The sequence below is a fragment of the Xiphias gladius genome, unplaced genomic scaffold, assembly GCF_016859285.1.
Source record: "Xiphias gladius isolate SHS-SW01 ecotype Sanya breed wild unplaced genomic scaffold, ASM1685928v1 HiC_scaffold_1472, whole genome shotgun sequence".
Lineage (NCBI taxonomy): Eukaryota > Metazoa > Chordata > Actinopteri > Istiophoriformes > Xiphiidae > Xiphias > Xiphias gladius.
Window position 1 is genome coordinate 56,782 of NW_024401802.1, and position 24,890 is coordinate 81,671.

Here is a 24,890-nt window from a genome sequence, read left to right on the forward strand (position 1 = left end):
TTTAGATGTTTGCATGGTGTTTTTTCTACAATACATAGCACAGTACAGGTACCACATAAAGATGTATAAAACTAATGAGACTAATAATAAAACTAATAATAATAATAATAATAATAATAATAGCAAGGGGAGCATTTCACTGGTAGAGGGAAGAATGGATCCAATTAAATAGCAGCAAGTTCCGGGTGCTAACATCACACCGTCTGTAAAAAACCTGAAGTACAAGAGAGCAGTACATGCAAGATGGCCCAAGAGTCTCACAGAACTATAAGACTTTGCAAAGAAGAATGGGAGAAAGTCCCCCAAACAAGACCTGAAAGACTCTTAGCTACTACAAAAAGCATCTACAAGCTGTGATACCTGCCAGAGGGGGTGTTGTACCAAGTTCTGTCCATGCAGGGTACCCAAACCTTTGTTTTGGGCCCTTTTCCTTTTTGTTATTTTGAAGTAGTAAAAGATGGAAATAAAAAAGTAATCTCATAAAAGAAATGTGTCATCTTAACTTTATGCCTTTTGGAAATCAATTAATATTTTCTTCGCTTAACTATTCATGGTAACATAAATTTTGACGGGTGCCATTGTGTGTCGTCTGTGTCCCTGTATGACTGCTTATCTTAATTCATAGACCTTGCATAATTCGGCCTTTTGCCTGCCTCCTTTTTAACCTTTGGTCTTGTTTGTCTTTGTAGATTGATCAAGTATACCTCATTTTAATCCTGGTCAGGTTTGGTCTGTTCGACTTGTGACTACACCCAACTGTAATGAACTGCACAGTGTGTGGAAAGACCATCACCTCTAGTTGGCAGTGCGATCGGGATTATTAGATTGGGTGCACTTACTCTTTGAAGGGAAATGGTTTAAAAACACCCAGATACATTTACAACTTTAACTTTATATGACACGATTACAGAGAACTTTAAAAATAATAACAGTCTTGTTGGCATATGATAGTTATACTCCTGAAAATCAGCTTTTTTATGTCTGCTTGGATTTGAAAGTTTAGTTCAACTGAATTCTCTTGCCCCTCCCTAAGCGAAACTCCAGCCCCTCGCACTTGGCTGCTGGTTGTGTTAGCATTAGCAAGCCTGATAAGTGCTGGCGGAAAAATCGCTCATGGCTGGTTAAGCTCTGGCCATAAGCTCTATATCACTTTCTTTGTTACACTGACTGTAGTGAGTCAGCTTCCCCCGTGTCCCCTGCCCCTCCACCTCAAACACTATGTAGTGAGATTCCACGTCTCTTACAGTCGTTTCTCCCTCATTCCTCTGTTGCATTTTCATGATCTACACCCCCATCTAACCCCCATCATGATCTACATGATGGGGGTTCTAGCAAGAGTTGAGGGTGTAGTTACCTTTTAACTTTACCGCAATCCTCTACCCCCTTCCCACCCCCCTCAACACCCACGAATAATAATCACACAGTCCCTAATGCCTCATGTTCTAGTGTGGTCCTACATACTATAAATACATACTGTAAATATTGTAGTGCTGGGTGGTGGTTCCCTTTGAAGTTCCTTGCTGGTATGCATGACATTATGTATGTCTGCTCTATCTTCAATGGTGGAGTTAAAAGTGAAAAGAACAGCTGTGCATGTGAATATGTATATTCCACACTGGGAGAAAAAATGAACAATTCAAATAATAAAATCCGAAAATTAAGCACAGCGAGTCACACACATCTCTGATTAATACTTTTTTATGAACAATAATTTACATCTTACAAAATGAAATAATTATTTAGTAATTATTACTTTAAACATCAAATGTTTGCATTGCTGTAAACATACTGTATTGAAAGACAGGCTTTACAATCATGCTTATCCATAGTTGTTCATAGTGTTGATACATTCTATACATTTACGACATATTGCAGTTATTTGGCATTCAATTGCTATTAAGGGATTTATCCAGTGTGTGTGTGTGTGTGTGTGTGTGTGTGTGTGTGTGTGTGTGTGTGTGTGTGTGTGTGTGTGTGAGTGTGTGTGCGCTTTTGTTAAACTGACAATTTTAAAGTGATATTAAACATGAAATCTATCTTTTGAGTATTAAACACTGTAGGCTTAGAAGATAGCTGTTAGGGTGTAGTTTGTTCTTTGACAGAACAGAGGCTGCAGTCAGCTTGGGTAATAGCAGGTTAGCCTATGACAATCAATAATCAATCAATAATAGCCTTATGGCTATTGTTTATGAACAAATGAAAGTTATTCAATTAAATAATTTTTTGGACATTTGGCAGTGATTGCTGGGAAATACTGTTGTCTGATGTCGAGTGTCTATTTAATCATGTGACAGTTATGTTTGTGTTTGACCAGCAAACTTAATTTCTACTTAAGTGCGGAAGAAAGCTAAGGAATGCTGAATGCTGGTTCTACAAATATGCACAGATACTTATTGTGGGTCACGATTTGATCATATCTGCATTTATTTAAGTTTACACTGCCCTGCTATTGTTTATGATGTTACATGTCAGTGCTGCAAGAGAATAAAGATCCTTTGTGAAAGTTAAAACAATTAAACACTACCTGACCCATTGCAGAGAGGATGGATGGATTTGCTATTCTATCAGTTTGGTCATTCTAGAGCCAGGGAGTTTGATTACATTTTTTTTAAGGATTCTGCATAGTACAAGGCTCATCAGATTCCATTTAAATTGAACTAGGTATGTACTCTAGAAGTTTGTTTTGGGAGGAGGTGTATGTTCTGATCGACGGCCATAAAAACCTGTAATAATATATGTTATGTGACTTGGGTAGCTGCCAGCTTAGTATATATTTTTTAAATGTGGCATATGTAAGTTTTGATAGTTGTGTCCCAACCCTAAGGAGAAGTAATATTATTATATTATTATGTTATATATCATTATATTGTGGAGGTGTTTGTGTTTATATTATGCTATATGATGTGTGTATGTGTGCGCAGCCATACAAGCCATACAACAATTCACAGCCATACACACGCACATGTATGTAATTCTATCTTTGTGACTAAACTCACTGACATAATGCATTCCCTAGCCCATTACTATACCCTTAACCATCACAACTACATGCCTAACCCCAACCCTAACCCTAAGCCTAACCTAAACATGATTCTAACCTGAACCCTAAAACCAAGTCTTAACCCTCAACCAGCTCTTTGAAGGTGTGAGGACCAGAAAAAATGTCCTCACTTTCCCAAAATGTCCTCACTCCAATTGTTTAAAACTCACACTGGTCCTCACAATGCACAGCCATACAAGTAAACTTGAAGATGTGCCTATCATGAGGTGAATGTTGCACTGGGTCCCATCATTACTAATCGACACCTGTCATATCTATGGATGTCCTGACAATATTGTAACTGCTGTGAAGCCAAGCTAACTACTGCCACTCTTCTCCATCATTGAGAATCCTTTTACAGCCAGCAGACAAATCTTGCTGTTGTCAGTGTTTCATACTCAAAAGATACATATCACTTTAGCACTTATATGAATATTCATAGACACAGACTTTTTAAATAATCATTGGTGATTTGCATACAATACTACTCTATGTATTGATTTTACTAGACAATTGTATGGTGGCCCTGAAAGGACAATGTACTCCACACATGTAAATAGAAAAAACACCAACAAAAGAAGAAAAAATCTTGAACTTTACAACACATGTGTAGCATGTTATAAAAATTCTGCAAAGAGACAACCAAATACATGAATATGCTGCAATAACAGAGAACAACCAAATACAGACATGCTGGCATGGAAGTCACACAGAACTTAGTTATAAAGTTAGTTTTCAGGGGACACCTAAAAACTGATGAACATGCCCGGACACACCTGGGGCACGCTTATATGTTGCCATGTCCAAGTCCATTTTCACTCTCACTCAGTAGTGTTGTAAAATTAGTTAACAATGTAAGTTTTAATGTAAGTTTCTGGTTGCATGATTCAAATATTATTTCAAGCATTTGCTATTACCTAGTGTTAACCTTTTGCCATTATTTTCTTTTCAAATAAAGTGTTGCAATATCTTAATCATGCAATCAGAATATTAAAACTAAAAAACGGACATTGTTACCTCATTTCCATTAAGTGAATGAGTTTTTTTAAAACTAATTTCCGTCATGTTCTGTGTCTGTATTTGGTTGTGTTTTTTTCTATTTGATTTGTGTTTCCTGACTTTGCAGTTTTTTCCTGAATGCTGCACAAGTTGCCAAATTGATGAAAATCACTTCTTTAATTGCTTTTATTTTGTCTATTTGCCTGTGCTTTCTTAAGTTGCAGTGCATTGACCTCTCACGGCCACCACACACTTGAATGCAATGTGGCTGTGGGGTATAATTCAGTGCTGAAAGGTAGTTCAGAATGAAATGAACACATTAAAAGATTTAAAACTTGCCCATGCAGCTGATGGATGTTTACAGTGCCTATAGACTTTTAGGGCTTGCCATTCCCACACAAAGCTCCCAAGCACAGAGCTTTGCTCCATGCATTACACACTGCAGTGCGTGGGCCTACAATACACATTCACTACATATGAGACATACAGCATAGCTTGTACAAGGTTACTGACTCAAACATTTTGATAATTTGTCCCAGATCACTGAGACTAAAACTGTGGATGTTTAAAACCATCCACTGCTAAATGAGAATCAAAGGGACAAGATGTCATTGTATGGTAATTAGGTAACATGGATCCTGATTATGTTTCTCTTAGTGCATATGATCCTGAATGGTGATAATCATCACTATTACTGATTCACTGCTTTACTTCACTGCTCTCCCCCATTTGATCAATCCAAGGACTGGAGAAGCTAGAGACCTTTGGTGTGCGTCTCCCTGCCCTTAAACCAACCCTGGCTCCAGTTTGCGGGCCTCCTCCACCTTCCTGGGCTTGCTGGATCCTAAAGGCCTCTCTCAGGTTCTGAGCTCGGACCTCCTTGCTCTGGATCTCCTCTACTACTCGACTAGGGAACCAGCCCCTTTCACCATCATGGAGCCTCTCACCCATCATCCAACCTGAAACACAGAATACACAAAAAGACCAAAGGTGATGTAAAGATGGAAAGAGAAAATTACAGAAAACAAATATTTCTAGTGGAAAATTCTCATTCTTTATTTCTTTACTTATTTGACAAGCAAGAACCGCAAAAGAGATACTGTATATAAGCAGATTAGTGTTGCTACAAACCATCATTTGTTCTCTCTACGAGGTTCAAAACATCAGCCATTTCAATGGAGAGTTCATCTGGCTCCTGAGATGAGTATGACTGAATACACTGCACCTGTGGAGAGTCTAAAGGTCACAAACAGTTTGAGTTCATATCTCCATGGCTGCATATTGAAGACTGCACTCAGTGTTAGTGTGATATTCTGTCTCACCTGGTTGTTGGGCACTAGTAGACATAAAGCGTGTACGCCGGTTAGGTGTGAGAGCACACATCCATCGAAGCTTGTCACTCCTGTCCACAGGATGCCATTGATTAGTACCCAGTTAGAGGAAATTAATTTTTTTTTACCTGGTATGTTCATCATTCTTACAATACAGTGAACAATTTGGCTTGACAGATTGTATATGAATCCACACTTTAACACAGACATATTCTATATTTTTTTTTGTCAACAAACTCCATGAAGACACCAAAACAACAATGAAGTGATCATATTAATAAGTTTTGTCTGTGTTGCCATATCCTGACCTAGAGTATTTTATTCTTCTGTTACATAGAGCTCCACTGTTGTCCAAAAACTACTAAAACACATCAATGAGCCACACTGTTGTAGTGGGTGACATGTTCCTTCTTTACCATGAACACTCATTCAAATAAACTACACTAGTTTATTCTGTTGTGTAGTGTATTTTGACTCATTCCCACATTCAATGGCCTGCTGCTGGAAATACTCATTAGCACCAAATGCACCAAACCTTGTTGTTTCTGTTGCCTTCTTGATTTTATTTGTATCTAACTGAAATGCCCAAACCTTCCTGGCATCTGGACTTTCTTGAGAAAAGTCAGAATAAACTCTGGTGAATTTAATCTGTTATCTGATGTTTTTTGTAAAATGCTTTGTGCAGAGTACCCCATTCTTATCTACATATTGACGTTGAAGAAATGCAATTTTAAATTGAGTTTATCTTTAAGAACACACCAATGAACCATGTTTAAATGTTTATATGTCCAGTCGTAACCAGTGGGTATTGACAGACAGACATTGTTATGTTTTGTCTTTTCATAAGGTTCGCTGACAGTAAGACAAAGCCAGAATAACATCAGCCTTGTTCTCACCCTCCACTAATCTGCAAGTAACTATGAAAGCCATCAATCCTGGAATGTAAATTATACTTTTTCATAGTTTATCAGTGTGAACCAGATGTACTGACACTTGGGTGCAGAAAAATTTTGTGCACCAGGAATGCACACATTATGTACAGCAACAAGTTGTGAGAGAGTCAGAGTGCAACAGGTAATTGCAACCAAGTTTAAACTGTATAAGCCTTATCAAAACAGTACTTACTACCCTGTAGTATCTTCACAGTTAATTTAAGGTCACATTCAATTTCAGCTTAAATGAACACAAAATCACATCTTCACATTCCCTATTTATTTACATGATAATAAAAATAATTGTCGTATTCTGTAAAAAAAAATGTTATATATATATATAAATATATTACTTTATTTATTGTAGTTTACTGATGCAGTCCAGCTCTTCAGATGTTTTTTTGTTGTGCTTCCTGTGTCTGCTGTCATTAAGATTTCTATTTTTTAAAAAAAAAGTTAATTCATGTCACTTTTCCCTGCCACAACTATACAACAGCACTATTTTTACACCTACCCTTCAGAGGTGGAGAACTGTCCACACAAATTTGACCGTTGACCTACAAAAAGGCTTCCCCAGTCTGTTCTACCTGTCACAAAAGCCTTAGTACTTTGGACCACAAGTACAAACAACTAGGTTTAGGTACTGTTAGACGTGGAAGCAGCTATAACTCTTTTCTTCTCTTGTGCCACAAAAATGATGAAGCAATAACTAATTATGAGCAATATTAGTATTCGACTGCATCTTATGAATAATGACAAACAGGTACAGGGCAAAAAAGAGGCATATTATACAGAAATATTACAAGGTGACTGTGTCAAACATTTTTTAATGGACTTAATGAACTTCCAATATACACGGAGTAATAGAAGCACATCATAATGCAGTTTTCACTGTTTTGGATTGATTTGACCAGGGAAAACCCCTGCACTCACATGGTGACATGCATGCATGTTACAATGGTTACCAAATGATTTGCCAACATATAAATATCACTCATAAAGATCAATTATCATAAGATTGCTTCCTGAACACTGATTTTAATAGTAGTTGTGCTAGTTTTGCATCATATTCATTCAGATGTACATCATGAACATTATAATTGGACATTTCCTCACTGTTACTCTGATGATCATGCCCATGCCAACGCCATTTGCTGCCATAGCTCCCTCCGGGTCCCCAACCTCCTGCTTATGTGGTATTTCATGTTGTTGTTTCAACTCAGATTCATTTTCATGTTTGGGAGATTAACTCCTGGGTTCAACTTAACTCCTGGGTTTGAGTTTTGTGGGAGCCCGTTGGAGCTCTATGCACATTATTCTCTCATGAATGACAGTATGACTGCACTTCACCACCAAGCCACCATTGGTTGTGGTAGAATATTGTGCAACTTATGTCTGTTGAGAGCACGCAAACGTGCGAACACATACCCATATGGAAGAGGATGGCACTACATGCATCAGCCAACATTATTTTTGTGATATATTGCAAAGTAGTAGTATAGACTAGCTACCATGCCGCTGAAAAAAAGGCCACTGCCACTGACGGCATCTCCAAGCTTGGCAAGTTTTTTTCACAAAGAAACAAAAAACATCTTTAGACAACTGGAATTGCTGTGGGACTTCCACACACTTGGACATTTCAGAAGAGGAACAGGATGAGGAGGCAGGGGGTGCTACAATGGAACGATTGCCATAGAAATGGGGACACATTCAGTGGAGATCCTGGAAAGAAAGAAACCCCTGGCTGTTTGCAAAGGATGGTCTTGGATGCCTTGTATAGAAGACTCTTACTTTCTGAGTAAAAGTATGCATTTGGCGGATGCCTGGATCAATGGGACTTTAAATAGCCCTGTTCAAAAAGCAGTTGCACAAAAAAATTTACATATACCTTGACAGTATTGCTTATAAATGAGCTGTTGAAATAGCAGAGCTCAAAAAAAGGAAGTGCTTCCAAAGAAAGCTGCAGAATTCAGCTCCACTATGTTTAACGAGACCGCTAGTTTGTTCAGGGTAGCCTATACTGCCACTTAAGAGAGGCTGCCTTATACAAAATTGAATCCCGTTATGAAACTTAGTGAGATGAATGGTTCAACAGTCGGTCCTGCTCACTGATCTGATAATTCCTGTGCCCAGATTGTAGACCACATTGCACAAGTGATGAAAAAGAAATGTATTTCTAATGTCAAATCACTTTTTTCTCGTATTAGCATAACACTGGACGAAAGCACAATTAATGGACACACGTACTCTTTATGTCAGGTGCGATGTCACTGGGAATGTAGATGTGGACAATGTATTTTTTGACATTTTTGAAATGGACCAGGGCACAGTTTCAGAGTTGCTGTGTAATGGACTGAAAAATAGCCTTAGGGCAGAGGGACTGGATGACGATTTTCTTTGAAAAAACCTAACTATGGGGTTGCCATTCTAACTAGAAGACACACTGGACTCATAGCTAGACGGAAACAGCATTTCCCTCTACTTCAGGCAGCTCATTGTCTCGTGCATTGTTTAGAGTAAGAGTGGTGAGTGACTCTTTAAAGGTGGTGGCAGGCTGTAATCATTTAGAGTTTTTCCTCTCGAAACTCTATGCTTTTTAGTAATAGTCCTCGAAAAACACAAGGGAGTTAGCGGAAATGGCTGTGGAACTGAACATGAAGATTCTGAAATTGCAGAACTCTTTACAATAAGATGGGTGTCCAGCCGGATGAAGGTCTAGCACTGAAACATTGCAAATAAATTCATCATTGCAAGTTAGACAGTGTGTGGGATTTGTCCAGCAGTTTTAACACTGTCAAAGCTGTGCTGAAGAATCTTCCAGTGGTAGAACATCATCTTTAGATGGTTCATGTTCCATATAAGAGAAGGCCAAGTAAGCTTGTTTACATAATTTAGCGACAATGAAAGGCGTGTTACCTGAACCACAAAGTTTCTCCTTGAAATTACAGAAATGTGACACGCCCCTGGTTGATGCAAGCCGCCACATTCACCAAACGATCGAAGCGATCTCTGCAATTAAGGACCAAGGGGGGAAAACAGAATTGAAAGTCAAACCGGGCATAACCAGTGGCCAGTTCAAACGGGTTGATCTCACAGAATCTCAACCTAAAATAAAGAAGTCCCAATTTTACCAGTCAATCATTGATAATCTCACCAAGCGTCGATAGTGAGCTGGTAACCATTCTGAAGCCTATGGATCAGCACTTCCAGCCATAAAAGAGGACAAAACTTGAAGTTTTCTAAACTTCTCAGAGTCCACCAATGAAGCTGTCATTGAGTTCAGAGATTGGGAATTACAACGCAAGGAACATCAGGGTATAAAAAACTTGAAAAGACTTGTCGTGATGAGCAACACTACTCCTCCGACCTCTGCAGAGTGCAAGAGGGGCTTTTCTGCATATAATGACTCTGACTGTACCAGGAACCGACTTTGAGCCAGGAGCCTTACCACATTGTTATTCATGGACTTAAATGGGCCTCAAATCGCCAAATTTAACCCTCTCCGGACAGTCCAATCTTGGATAAAGAAAGACATAGGACTTCAGCATCATGGGTTACAGGATTACGACCGCAGCCTGCTGAAAACAGACCACTTTGGTTTATTTTGTCTTTGTAACAGTAAGAGGATGGCTTTTACTTTTTACTAGGCTATTGTTTGTATGTACAGTATTTTTTGCCTCCTCTGTTTACCTTTATGTGTTTACAGAAGAATAGAAAAAACAACAAAATTATAGGCCAAGATGCATGTGACTATTGCTTAACTATTGTCTCTAAACAATGGATCGCTATTGCTACCGCCGTTGTTTCAGAACCATGAACAGCTCTGTTTGTTGTGTGTATGGGGTGCGTGGGCTTCTGTGTGTGTGATTATAACTTGAACCCTGATTAACTCTCTCAGCAGAATCCACATCACTGGTGGGATTTATTGAGAGCTTCGACAAACAGCAGAGCCTTTTCCGCCAAATATAATTGGCATTAGATTTGCTATAAATGGTCCCTTCCTTGAAAGAAGTGTCTTGGACTAAGCTATCATAAAATACGATGGTTGGTCCATTTGCTTTCACAATTGAAATCATCCAGAGTTTGCTTCGAAGTGGACGGAGACCCATCTATTCATTTTCTCTCATTACCCTTACCCACATCTCACTCATAGCAGCTCAGGGGCATCATAAGCTGATTCTGCCTCAGATACTCACATACTGGCGGTCTTGAGCATGTAGTTGACTGGACGCTCCTCTTGGTTCTCCAGCAGTTTAAGATTAAAGACACTGGCCAGCAGCTGGCCCTGGTCTTCAAGATCTTCAGTCCTCAACATGGCCCGCGTGCATGAGTCAAGAACCTGGAACTTGTCCCCACTGACAACACATTGGCTTAATTAACATTCCCTGCTTTCAGTGCAACAATTGACTTATTTGCTTTTTGAATGTAAACATACACTCAGTTGCCAGTTTATTAACCGCACCTAGTTGAAACTAATGCAGTTTAATATAACAGTCCTGCAGTAGTCCTTATTCATGTAGGTTATAATGTTCACTTTTTGTTAAAACTGTTTTAGAGATGTTGATTCAACGGTATGGCTATTTTGGAGGTTGTAGTTTGTGCTGCAGTTGAATTGTATTGTGTTGTACTGACAGGTTATTCTATTATTTTTTTCCCACTCGATTTATATCAGTGAGGGTGGGCTAAATAACAGAAACACCTCTCTGTATAATGCGGTAGAGTTAAACAGCAGCACAAACTATATCCTCCACAATGCTCATACAGTTGAATCAACATCTCTCTAAAATAGTTTTAACACAAACTGAACATTCATTAAGAAAGATTTATTACAGGACTGCTGTTTTAGACTGCATTAGTTGCATTAGTTTTAGCTAGCTAGCAAACAAACTGCCAGCTCAGAGTAAAAAGACAAACATAAAACATGTTAAAAAAGAAGAATTTCACAGTGAGAATACCTTGCCAAATGCTTACCTAGAGCTGCGCTTGGTAACCAGCAGCAGATTGTTAAAAAGGAACAAGTAGACTGGTTGGTAGAGCTTACGACTCCGAATGGTCCTTGTGCTCTTAGGTCCAGCCATTAGCTGCACTTCACCCTTCTTCAGTAACCAGCGTGAGTGGGAAATGATGGGCACAGACTACAAGGGTGAACAGAAGTCAAAAGATATGTGTATAAAGTAATGTTTGCAAGTGTCCAAAACAAACTGTATTTTCTGGAGTAGTTCCTGCAAAGTCCCTCCACACACCATTCTGATGCGTTAGTTTGCATTTAATCACTTTTGACATTAAAGAAATCCAGTAGAGACTTATTTAACTCTAACTTATAGATGTACAGTAAATGTGTATCTGCAAAATTTTTTGTGAGGCTTCGGTCACCATCAGTAGGTGTAGAGAACCTGCCTCAAATCACAAAGTTAAATAATTTCTGATCAGCTAAAATAGTACTGGGTTCGGTTAGTCAGCTAAAATTGCAGCACCCCTGATCTCAAAACATATTCCTATGGCTATTTCCCCACAAGTGAATAGAGTTAGCATGGTTTGTCAACTCTCAGTTGTTCTGGCCTTATAGGAGCCGTTGACCAATGTATAGAACAGTTCAATCACAAGGTGCCAAACATAATTTAGTGAAAAACTTTTGGGAGGGAACTCAAAAATAATGAGAATAAAGGCCAACTCAGCAATCCCCAATGAATTTCAGAGGGATTGAGTTTGTTTGTTTTTATGATGTCTTTATAATATCATTATTCTGTAAATTCTTAAATCTGTTAAAACTGAAAAACCACGAGTTTCAATCATGTTTTATTAAAAGTGAACTTCATGATGGCACTATTAGATAGCCCCCCCAACCAGACTAATCCGTAAAATGTTCACAGACAACGTGTTTGTTTTCCGCCAAAATATCTGATTTTGCAGCACAATATCCACTTGCAGTGATTCTAGCATCATTAAACTGTTTTATGGTTATTTTTAGACTCTCACAGCACTTGGTTAAGGTTGAGGAAAGATCATGGTCTGGTTTAACAAAGAAAAAGTTCACAGTGACTTCAGACACAACCTGTTTATTTACATTTAACGAAAACCACAATTTTTCTCCAACATTAACCAAAGTGCTTGCACTTTGTCACAAACTTTGTACATCCACCATCTGCCCTAACCACCTTCTAATGACTTTGCTGCTATTAATACATGTAGCGCTTCATTCCTTCAAAAAATAGCTATTATGTTTCCTACAAAAAGTATTTACTTTTGCATTTTTAGCTGTATAGAAACTCAATTTCTAGGAGACATGTTTGGTTCATCAAGATCAGTAACACACTGTTTTATATTTAACCTTTAAGGGGACTATTTTAGTTGTGATCAACTTGGGGGACATGACTGATCATTAACAAATATTAGGGATGACAATTTTCCATATGGTGACTATTTTTGCTCGCTTTGTTTACTGTGTGTCCCCACACATTACTGCCCTACAGACTGGTCTTAAGATTGGTACACCCCTTGAGGGTGTGGCCCGTTCTGAGAATTTTACTGCCTCTATGATTCTCTCCTCTAAGAGCATCTCTGTCTCTGGTTCTACTTTCTTTTTCATAGCAAAAGGTACTGCCCTTGGCTTATAGAAGAAGGGTGTGGCATCACTGGCTGCAGTATCTCTTGCAAAGTATTTTAATATCCCTAGTGCATCTGTAAACAATGTTTGATGTCTTGAAACCTGGACCATTGTTAAACATAATTGTAGTGGCCTCATGCGAGTGGCTCTTGGACATTCTGATCACAGTCTTATTTTCCTCATCCCAACATAGAGACAAACATTCAAATCAAACTCAAACCATGATGTCATCAACTTCTGCAGAGGATTTTGGATACTAATGAAAACAGATGGGATACAGCAATGAAAAGGTATGGTTTTCAACTGAACTCAGAGAGCTTTGAAGGAAAAAGGAGGCAGCTTTCAGGAGTGGGGACAGAATTATCTAAAAAAGTAGAGGCAAAGTAGAGGCTGGACAAAGGAATTAAAACAGCTAAGACAAATTACTCAGTTAGGCCATAAAACCAATTGCTGCTAACGACCCAACTTCAGCTTGGAAAAGCCTCAGGGACATTGACAACTACAAGGTGAGAAAAACCCCCCTCCATATGAATGACGAATGCGAATTCACCAAAGTCGTGAATGAGTTCTTTCGCAGATTTGAAAGTACTAAGGACATCATTTTGCCTCCCACCTCCACCGCCACCCCTCTTTGTCTCTTTCAACCTTGCCTCCTGTGGATCTCACTCTCACATCAACAGGCTGTTCAGGAGACAAAAAGTGAGAAAAGCTCCAGTTCAAGATCTTGTCTCACCATCCACCCTAAAGCATTGCTGTGATCATTTCGCACCCTTTTCCGGTTTAGACAGTCCAGGGACCTATTCCAAGGTGCTGTTTGTCAACTTCAGCTTGGCCTTTAAAACCATACAGCCAGAGCCTCTGCAGTTGAAACTGTCCCAGCTATCCTTGCCGGATTCCATTTGCCGGTGGATCACAGACTTCCAGACGAACTGAAGTCAGCAGGTGTGGCTAGGAAAACATGTGTCAGACATCCGGACTGTCAGTACTGGAGTACCAAAAGGTCGTGTTCTCTCACCCCTACTCTCCAGTCTCTCAAAATTGTCCAGAAAGTATTCTTCCCAGGTTTGTGACATCAAAAAGGACCACCAAACCTACTGGTTCTTTGTTTTTGCCAGAGAGTGTGCCCAGCTTCCTACAAACTTGCAGCACCATGCCAGCAGTCCATTTCACAGAAAAGAGCATTAGCCTATCGTCACTTCACATGCCAACCTAGCATGGTGTCCCTGACAAAATTCTTGAAATGTCTCTTGGTTTCTCCTAGCGTCATACATGTTGTCTCCAACAAAGCCTGCTAATGTGTCAAATGCTGAAGTGGTTACAGTCACTTCACAACACTTTTGATGAGAAAGTCCTAAATTAAATTACTATACTATATGTCATTACTATAAAGAGTACAGTCTAGACCTGCTCTATATGAAAAGCTCCCTGAGACACACCTGTTATGTCTGAATTGAACTGAATTGAAATTGTGAAATTCCCCCACTTATGTCTCATCATGTCATGGCATACAGTATACAACATGCAGGATAACGGCCATTCATGGCAATTTACCTAGACAAATACATGGTAATGATGCTGACTTCTTATTCACACTTATTATTTCTTCCAGGTTGAAGAAGTAATGTGGCAAATTTTATGTGGCAAGATAGCAAGTGGAACCAAGTAGACCTACAGTATGCTTATTAGAATAGTTGTGTACCAATCCACTGGCAGCCTCCTTCGAAGGACACAGCCCATAAAGACACATTTGGGTGATCTTTAGATAAGTTCAAACATTTGAAATATACCACCAGAGAAAGGCAACAGAGTGGTAACTACTGTGAAAACATTTGGGCATGTTTCATGATACATCAGTTTAAAAAATGCATATAGCAAGCAAATCGCAGGGCAATAAAATGCAATTGTGCAATACTTTCCATCTTCACACCTTCAAATAAGCATGGCTCCCAAAAGATTTTGGGAAACAAATGGCTGCAAAGGATAAATCATGAGTCTAAAACAGTGCAAAAGACAGCCATATTTTCCAGCGACATTTGTCAAAGCTTTGGAATGAGAAAAATGTATTTACTTATCTGACGTATTCAGTCTTGAAATCCAATTGTTCAGTCTGAACAAATGCCCTTAATCCTTAGCACCATTACTGCATTGCACTGCTTGAGTTTTACTAACAGTTTGTGCTGACACCTTTTTTTATAACAGCATTAGCAAGGCTTCATATTATGAAATGGATACAGGCAAAGAAAATCTTGGGTGCTACATCAAAATTATGATGGGTACAAAGCCACAAAATCTGCAATGTGCAATAATAAAAACAAAACTGTGTGACTTCATTACACTTGAAAATACAAGAGAATAAGACTTAGTTTACCTTGGATTTAAACTCCAGTGTTTTCTCAATGCTGATAAGCTCCTCAGTGCGACTCATTTTTCGCACCCCCTCGTTACATTCTTTCACAATCTGAGAAAGACAAATATCCACCATCAGTCCATAACCTTAAAATGTCATATGATATTGTTTTCTCTTCTGTATATCTTGTATTTGGTTGTCATTGATGTGGACTGTATAAAAAATATATTTTTTTAAAAATATCAAATCATCATCATATTATTATCATATTATAGAAATCCAATCTTTTTATTTTCATTAAAATGGAAACTAACTTCCTGGAACTCAGTTTCTAGAGAACGACGGCTGCACTTAAATCATGCCAGGGAGTTTGGGCTTGATGTAACTAGTTAAAAGTTATCTGACTTGTGTAGATCCACGTGGTCCATCACATCTAGAAGTGTGCAAAGAAGATGCATGTAATAAAAAAACATATATGAGATGGCAAATATAAATAATACTCAAGAGTGCCAGTCACAAAATTTTTTTTATTTGACGTGCTATGGTATATGTGACGCTGCCACAGAATGTTTAGTTCTTTGTATAAATCTGTCTTTGCTCTCACCTGTCTCCACTCTAGTGTGCTTTTATTGTCCATAAATATCAATCCGGGTCAGCAGCACACTGCAGTATACCCTGCTTTAATATGAAGTCATGACGTCTGTCATTCCTTTCACATCAAACTTGCTTTTCTAAATTAATATCCCATTGTGTTACCCTCCAGTGTAAAGACACACTGAATATGTCAAACTACATTATAGGGAGCCACCACTTGGAGAGAAGACATACCCACGCACAGGTTCTTGTAAATGAAGTGACCTGGACAGTGTCCATAGTTAAGGCAAAGTTACCAATCACACTTCCAAATTAATTTCATGTCAAAATACAACTCCAGTCAGATGCACCATTTTGATTAATTTCTAAACCGAAACTGCAACCACCATGGAAACAGCGCTACACTGCATTTAGAATGAGAAGTTGATCCAGTGCCCACAATCAGCTCGTTCTTGGAGGTGATGGCAATGCTCACTGTCTTTATTCTCAAGCAAGGAAAAACAAAATAACAAACAACAAAGCAAAGATGTTGTTTCAAATTGTCTTTAATAACTTGAGTGATGTGGATTATAATCAGAATCTCTTGTGCTCCTTATTTTTCTCATTACTTTCTGTTTATGGAAGCATATTCTGACGGTTCTAGTTTTAATACAAGGGGGAGGTAAACCCTGTTTGTTATTAACTGTACTTATCAATATAATCTGCCAAAGGTCATAAATTTCATTTAAAGACCTAATCCACAAACTCCTTGAAAAATCAGTAATATGGAAATTAGAGCAAGGGGCTACGTTTGTGGAGGCGATGACATACAAACCAGGGAGGTTGTCAGACACCAAAACAATGCACAGCCGTTTGTAATACACTTTAGAAAGTTCTCGATACAACAATCAGTTTCATCTCAATGTAAACCCTAGAATTATGCCATTCATGATATATAGTAATATACCAGGAATGCATGCATGTGATTAGCCAATGCAGTGCATAAATAAATGTGCCAACATAAATAATATTTGTATCATTATATTGACACCATCCTCTGCCACTACCTCACTGCCTTTCTGAACCCAACCTGGGCCTAGCGCCTAGACTGATGCTCACCTGCTCCAGTTGCTGATGTGCTTTTATAGCATTTGCTTCCCTCTCTGAGCTTTCTTCAGCTTTTTTCAGGATATTCTGTGTAGAGAAACAAAGTCAAATAAAAACAACAAATACCTCAACAGCACCAAACCCCTATTTACTGCTGCAACTTTGACACGTGTTCAAAATATATACAAACTCACTGCTGAATCTTATCATTTTACGGGACTGTATAATTTTTAGTTTTAAGTCATGTTGGCACACTCACTTGTACGAGCAGCTTGAGCCTTGTGATCCTCTGGAAAGGAAGAATGAGGAATGACGTGAAGGACAGGCCTCTGACACGAGGATGGTTCTCCAGTGCAGCCATGGCCTCGCGAAATGCCTGGTTTCCCTCTCTGGACAGACAGTCATATTAAGACAACACAATGTTTAGTTATGTCACTGTTACATTAACCTATGTAAAGAGGTTTCTGCTGACCATCCATGGACAAATATCAAACTGGCTGTCCTGATGGCTGATTGATTTCATGTTAATAAAGCATCCCTTAAGCTCTTAGTTCACTAAAGGATAGGACTGATGTATCATTTTTCCATTGTCATCAAATCCCATGAAAGACCAAAACCAAATACTTTCTGACTTCCCTACTCTGTCTGTGGCTCTTATCCCCTAGCCCACTGGTTCCCAAGAACCCAAGAGGATCTTAAAAAAACGGCTGAAAAAATATTTAGTTTATTCAGCAGCAGATTTATACACATTTGGTGTTTTAATGAGTTTGTGTGTGGGGCTGAGTGAAAATAAACCACAGTGTGTGTTGATGGTGATGAAGGAACATGTTACCCAGTGCAGCAGTGTGGCTCACTGATGTGGTTTTAAATGTACACGAAACCTGAATTCAAATTTTGGAATTGACTTTTTTTCATATCAATATGCACAGTAGGTAAGCATTTGATGTTATGTGCAAATTGAAGTTAAAGAAAGAATCAAATAACAGCTAAACATCATTGTTGCTGATATCTTAGACATTATAATTTAACATCAGAAAGATGATCAATGATTAATTGATAGAGCTCATATTAAAACAGACTTTAGTCTTAGTCAAAGTGCTTCACAATTCAATAAAGTTCAAATACATCTGACACACGGCAATAATGGCTCAAATGTAAATAAAAAGAATGATCTAATTCATCACAGATAAATAATTTCAAATAAGTTCATAAATGCGCCTTTGATTGTCATTTTACAGAACGCTGTGTAGATTGCAAAAAAAATCACAACAACGAACAGCATTTTACCATAAGGTCATGTCTCTTACCTTTCATGTCCAGTTTATTTTATCACCTGCAGCTATCTCTAGAGAACTGTGTACGCATTGTTTGATGTCTGCATTCTCACCAAACATTCTTCTTTTATAAATGCCAGTTTATGTGTGGGAAATGGCGTATCCATTGTTTTTGTGCGTATGAATTTATACATTTGTATATCAACTTGTCCCAGGAAGGTACCGGTGTTTCAATGTGATACAAATCAAGAAGACAGCAGAAACAGCAGGGCATTGGTTGCTATGGCAATACATAAACATAGCACACAGTCCAAAGGTAGTGGAGGAATTCAGTCACAAACTATGTGTGAGTCAGATGACCTTTTAACAACCTTAGCCAAAAATACGACATAGCAGCTTCACCAAATTAAACCCAACAAGAAACCAAATGGAAAGTTTGTTTGTGTCGAGAGAGTATCAATTCACCTTAAGCTTGCTGTCGCACTAAACTGTTTACCAGCTTAGTTTGTTTTGTATCTAGTTCAAATTCTGACTGTAACCCGCTTTGTGACTTGGAAAGATTGCTGTGGAAGTTTTATAGTGAAAAATCATTTAAATGTTCGTTTTTCACCTGTAATATTTCATGTTGGAATTCTGTCAATCAGACATCAGAGGTGTAGAGTGACACCATATTCTGACCATTATTTCCTTGAGACAGAACATTGACAAACTGTTTTAAAACCTGCGTCTGAACCAGGATATAAAGATGATAAAAGTAAAACAATCAAAACATAAAAACAAAAACCATGCCATTTAGTTGACAGTAAGAAAAATACCGTATACCACCAGCCTAATCCTTTAAAAGGTAAGAACTGTGATCTAGCAGTGAACCCCTTCACCAAAATCAAGACACTGACTGCAACCTGCTATTTAATAATACATTTTGCAATATGTTTTTACTCAATTGGCCTGAACATGTATGGTGGATCTAGGTTTGCACCTGAGGTCTTATGTGAAAAGGTTTTGTAAAAAATGTACAATACAAAAATCATTTTTTCTGTATGGTACAGTTAGTGGATGTGAAGTAAAATAGCAAATCGCCTTTATGATATGCAGCCTGGAAATAATCTGTCCTGGAATGAATGGCAGTGAAAACCGCTTAAGAATCTACCAGCCTGCATGAGGAAGAAACATGCTTTACAATTGCAAGAGAAAGAAAACAGCTCTTCTCCTCCAAAGTATCACAATAATTAGTCACTGGGTTTTTGAACAATTTTGTCATGTGCTTCCTAAACTGACATAACTAACATTTCAACATTGCAGCTCAGCCACTGATGTGATTGTATGTGGCAATTAATTAGGCTTGGCACTCCTAACAACCCTATGTATGTGATTAGACCAGCATGATGTAATATACACCTAAAACATCTCATGGACTTTATTAGTGCTGCCATCTCCAAAATGTTAGTTCATAAACTAATCACAGGCGAAATTAGATTTTCATACAGCATTTCATATTTCATTTTGAAACAACCATCTGGTCTCAGAGGTTTTTTTTAGTTACTGGCAGAGGTCCCATTTAGTGTCTACCATCTGAGGTACCTGTCTTCCTGTGCGTGGGAATGTCACACTCTCACTCAGGTATGTCTGGTTTATGAAGAGCAACATACGCATTATATTCATAGTCAACCACACCCTGCAAATCACATTTGTCTTGATCAAAAACAAACCTGTTCTTCTCTGAAAAGTCACAGCATTCACAGACATAAAAAAACATTGATGTATGAAGGATGACGCCTATTATTCACTCTCACAGTTCCTCTCTCTCCAAGCATGTATTCATTACACAGTAAGTAGTCAAGCAGGCAACAGTACTAGTCTGAGCATGGGCCTTGCAATATTTACCGCTTTTAAAGACAAATGTAATGCCCAGTATCAAAAAAGCACAATGTATTTTGATAAATCACCACCATTTCCTTCAGCAAGAAATAGTACCTGACTAATATACCACTCCACAAATAACTACTAGCATATAAATAAGGCACATTGTAACAGATGTGTGTATGTATAAAAATAGCTACTTACAAAATGCGTCTGTAGTTCTTTTCCTGGTATACCTGGTTAATAACGTATTTGATGAAGACACTGAAGTGTTCCACAGCATGATAGTAAACAATGTCACACACATCAGAAATCAAAATGGACTTTTCGATTCGGTGCTCAAGATCCATCAGGAACCTGAAAATATGAAGAGATCATTATCCAGGGATTTTAATTAAAAGATTGTTTGCTGAACTGGAACTTAGTAGGTGAGATGTATGATCAGACTGCAATTACGAACTGATTTGTGTTAACCAAGACCCTGTCCTACCTTTCACTGGCTTTCATGACTTCCTCAATGTTGGAGAACAAAAAATGCATGTCGGATTGGCTGAGAGTGTTGATTAACACAGGGTTACGGAGGAAGTGAGTCTCTAAAATTTCCAAACTCTTGTAGTAGGAAGCTTCTGAGGTAACAAGCTCAAACATGGCCTAGACAGAAAAGCAAATCATAAGACCACATTAGTACTGACTCGGATCCCTGCATCCAGTGAGCAGTTAATATGATGAAATTCTGATGAAGTATGATGTCCTGCTGGGACAGCTGGCCAAGGCAGATACTCATTTTCATTTTCTGAAAAATTGCCAGATTTAAACGATGGCTGTATTTAACAGTGGATGAGGAATTTTAACAGAAAGGTCCACTGGAGCACGGTAGTTCATTCTTGACCTGTGGGAACAGTATGTGTAACAAAATAATCAAAGTTTAAAGGTGCACTTATTACCTTTTTGGAGCATTCAACCACATCTCATTGTTTAATGGTGTTGGCTCAGGTGTCATCAGATGATCCAAGTGTGGAACTTCACTCATGTGATAACAGGTGATTGTATAGGGAGATAGATTGTAAACCATTTGTCTGTTTTTTTTAAAAGACCGGATAAACACTGTAAACAACACCACCTGTCTTTGAACACTAAACCAACACTGTTTACAACATCAACTGAGAAAGGGTCAAAGGTTATTGACTGGGAGTCAGTGGACAGCTGGAGAGATGATTAAGGATGACCACCTATTGTCATGTGACTTAAGTGACACGCTTTGTTCACATGATGACACCTGAGCCAGCTCCATTTACTCACCAAGACAAGGGCATGGTTGAAAGCTTAGAAAAGGTAGGAAATTACCTGTAGGCTTAGATTATGTTATTATACATATATATATACTTTTTTCAAGAAAGTTTTTTACCTTGCACATGTTTCAAAAAAGTTCTCACTTCGTCCTTGGTTAAAAAAAACATGGCGAGACTCTTGAAATGAAGTAGAGCCCTCTAGAGTCTCTCATACCACACGAGCAATAGTGTCTGTATGTGGCTGACCCTGCACTTATACAGGAATGGCACTAAAATCCTTGAAATGCTCTTTGTGCTTTTTTAAATGTGTACATTCATTTCTCAGCTATAATTTGCTGGGTCATCTTAAACATTCTTGTCAGGTTATTTTATGGATAAATAGTTTATCAAATGATTCTTCCAGAAAATGTCATATTTCTGAATATATATCAATATAGACTCAAGCCAGTTTATTAGATACACCTTGCTAAAACAAATGCATTCTAATGCAACAGTCCTGCAATAAATTCTACCTTCAGGGAGGTTATTACGTTCATTTTTTGTTTAAATTGTTGAAGGTGTTGAATTGTATTCTTCTATTACTGAGAGCTGTATAACAGTTTGTCCCTCACATTTCTGTATATCAGTGGGGCACACTAAATACTAGAAACCCCTCTCAGTAAAACGCAACCCAGTACACTGGTGGACAAAATGGTGGACTTCAACCACAATGGTTATATGAGTACAGCAAGTCTCTAGCTTTATTTATGTATTTATTTATTGCTGAAAAAACTTTCAGTAGCCGAATGAGAACCATTTTTCCCTTTGTTTGCAAACTTTACTAATCTTTATTTGAAAACAATAAAGCTATCTTTGTAGATTTATTAAAAAATTTGAGTCTTGATTTTGTACGAACCTAATGGTAACAGATGGAAAGTTTGTGTAATCAGAGCCTTATTGCTAACTACCTTGTACTAGCGTAGTGTGTAAGACATCAGTTGTCATTTGCATGTTATCGGTTACATTAATACTTGTCCTGTCCAATTTGGAATATTTCAGTTAACATAAAATATCATACAGCATGTAACTTAAACAGTTTGTAATCGCTGACTATTCAGTAAAACTATTAAGCTTAAAGGTGTCCAATGGAGTTTTATTATAAACAAACTAAACTTATTTTTACATTCAGTACTACTCACCAAAACTCATTGTGAGTTTTGAAGTATTTTAAATCTACTATTAGAGTCCACTTACTTTTGGCAATATAGTGTAATCATACTGTAATCAAACAGCTTTGTAAGTACTCCCACGGACCCTGCTACTCAGAATGATGACATTGTAACTCAATAAGCAGTCATGTAAAATATTAGCTACATCAAAATTCCTGTTTAGATGTAATAATGTAAAGCTTATTCCAGGTCAGTGGTGTAAATATTTTTACTGGCTAGTTGCAAGTATCTCTTTATACTCTGTGAAGTGAAAAAAAAGATATCACTCAAGTCCTAATTTTATTTTAACATATTTTTTATTCATTAAACAGTCTGACTCCCATCAGCATGACTTTTTCAGCTTCAAATGGTCTGAAGTCCTTACAGGTCTCCAGGACTCTGACTGTCCCCTAGAAAACACAAAGCACTCATTAGCATGAGGCCAAATACTTAGTATAATTACTTTATAAACTCAAATCATGGACAATGACTCTGAGTAACATTAATGTATCATGTTTAGAGGTTAGGAACACCCTGTAGGTGTTTGTTTTACAGTGAGATTATTTTACATCCTTTCTGTAACTGACTGTTGTGTCTGAAATGACCTGCTTCAGCCTCCACATTATGGTCGGAGAGCAAAGGGAGACTGCTTTACGGCTCCGCAGCTGAAGTCTGTATAGACACATCCTCTCTCTCTCACACTCATCACCACACGCACACACACACACACACACACACACACACACACACACACACACACACACACACACACACACACACGAACACTGCACTGTACACTCCCAACGGACATACAGCACTCAATTTTTTTCCAAAAGTATTAACCTTTAGTTTTAATCTGTATCATGTTGACTGGAGCCCACACGACTGAAATGACACCTTTTTCTGTACCAGCTCTTTTGCATCTACTGGGTTAATTACATTACTTATAAAACTCCAGGTGAACCAATGCTGTCTCTGCCTAAGTACTTTCATGGGGAGGTGGCAGCGTGTATGAAGGTTTGAAATTTAACTCAGATTTATTTTGCCAACTGTTACAGTTAGTGGTTGCTACATTAGCTGTAGCTAAAAGATAACTGGTAAATTTTGAGCCTTTGTTAGCTCCAAGTAATTTATCCTACATTTTCATACAGAAGCACAGATCATTTGATTCATAGAAATTAACTAAGCAACAGAGAACGGTAGTTTTATAACCTGGTTTCAATTAATAAATGTTAAACTTGGTATTTTACCTGTTTCATCTATCACTCCACTTGCAGTCATGAAGAAAGCAGCCACTCCAGCATGCAGTTATATCGCCGGTGCTGTCTTCTATCTCTTCTTGTTAAAGTTGCAGCAAACTCTGGTTCTGTCTTCTTTGTCCTTATTACACACACACTTCAACCTGTTGTCCACAGATGTATTACAGTATAAGAACTGCGTAACGGACTCAAAGATGGCGCAGATTCACTTGAATGAAATGAGCTAAAAAAGTTCTTTAGCTTCTGGGTTTGCTTCTACATTGTGTGGCCACTGCAACATGTGCATTAGTGTTTCCCCGCCTTGCCCTCTCACGCATTTCCACTCATCCCATAGACACATTGGGATGACTTCACGAAAATGAAACTCTGAATGAAAGTGGGAAAGTTTTACAAATATCAAACCTCCATGGATTTAAGATTTTCTATATGAGCACAACCATCATGATTGATGTCCCCCATCTTGTCTGCAGTCAGATCCTTCTCCGATTTATTGTAGGGCTGTTCTAATGGACTAAATTAGTTTTAGGTAGGTGTACCAAAAAAACTGCATTTAAGTGTCAAAATTGCACATTGTCATTCCTTAGTTGTATGGTATAGCTTAAGCTAAATGTTGATTTCTTTAACAGTGAATAGTGGAACATTTCTAGTCCTGCTTACCTCTTGAATGCAATATTCTATAACTAACCTCTTGAATTATGATTTCTTTCTGTGGTAACTGGGTGAGCAGGCCACTGGCCTGCACGGCTTCCAGGTTTTGCCACAAGCTCAGTGAGCGAGCACTGTTCCTCAGCTGCAGCTGTAATGCTGGGGGGGCCTCTGCCACCACAGTCCCTGCCATAACCCCAGGAGAAAGGCTGTCACGCTGCCGCCGTTGCTCGATCTCCTGCTGCTTGGAGGTATCCCGGTATTCCTGGTAAAGGAAGGCTGGAATGTCAAAATATAATGAGTCAGACATGGGTACATGTGGAATTTCTTCTTGCTTTTTGCAAAGGCCTGGGTTACCATTGTGCCGAAGTGACATTATTAAGAACAGTTTTAGAGAGGTCCTGCCCCCTTTTTGGTTTAGCATCTGTTCCACTAGCCTGTGT

At 38.4% G+C, this 24,890-nt stretch overlaps 1 protein-coding gene across 10 annotated transcripts in view; it reads right to left on the reverse strand.

The window, feature by feature from the left end:
- Positions 1 to 3,137: 3,137 nt before the first annotated feature.
- The window catches only part of ngef (neuronal guanine nucleotide exchange factor), a 42,235-nt gene continuing 20,482 nt past the window's right edge, over positions 3,138 to 24,890 (reverse strand). For 9 of the 10 annotated variants that reach the window (XM_040123005.1, XM_040123006.1, XM_040123007.1 and 6 more), the window contains 11 exons: positions 24,488 to 24,726; positions 20,558 to 20,718; positions 20,272 to 20,424; positions 17,193 to 17,322; positions 16,946 to 17,020; positions 15,275 to 15,364; positions 11,274 to 11,437; positions 10,499 to 10,657; positions 5,362 to 5,441; positions 5,171 to 5,275; positions 3,138 to 4,998 (listed from right to left, as the gene is read on the reverse strand). In XM_040123005.1, the coding sequence (XP_039978939.1) occupies positions 4,739 to 4,998; positions 5,171 to 5,275; positions 5,362 to 5,441; positions 10,499 to 10,657; positions 11,274 to 11,437; positions 15,275 to 15,364; positions 16,946 to 17,020; positions 17,193 to 17,322; positions 20,272 to 20,424; positions 20,558 to 20,718; positions 24,488 to 24,726 (1,616 nt within the window). In that variant the 3' untranslated portion in view covers positions 3,138 to 4,738. Of the gene's footprint in view, positions 4,999 to 5,170; positions 5,276 to 5,361; positions 5,442 to 9,000; positions 9,312 to 10,498; positions 10,658 to 11,273; positions 11,438 to 15,274; positions 15,365 to 16,945; positions 17,021 to 17,192; positions 17,323 to 20,271; positions 20,425 to 20,557; positions 20,719 to 24,487; positions 24,727 to 24,890 lie in introns of those variants that run through there. The other variant, XM_040123008.1, reaches the window with a different exon arrangement.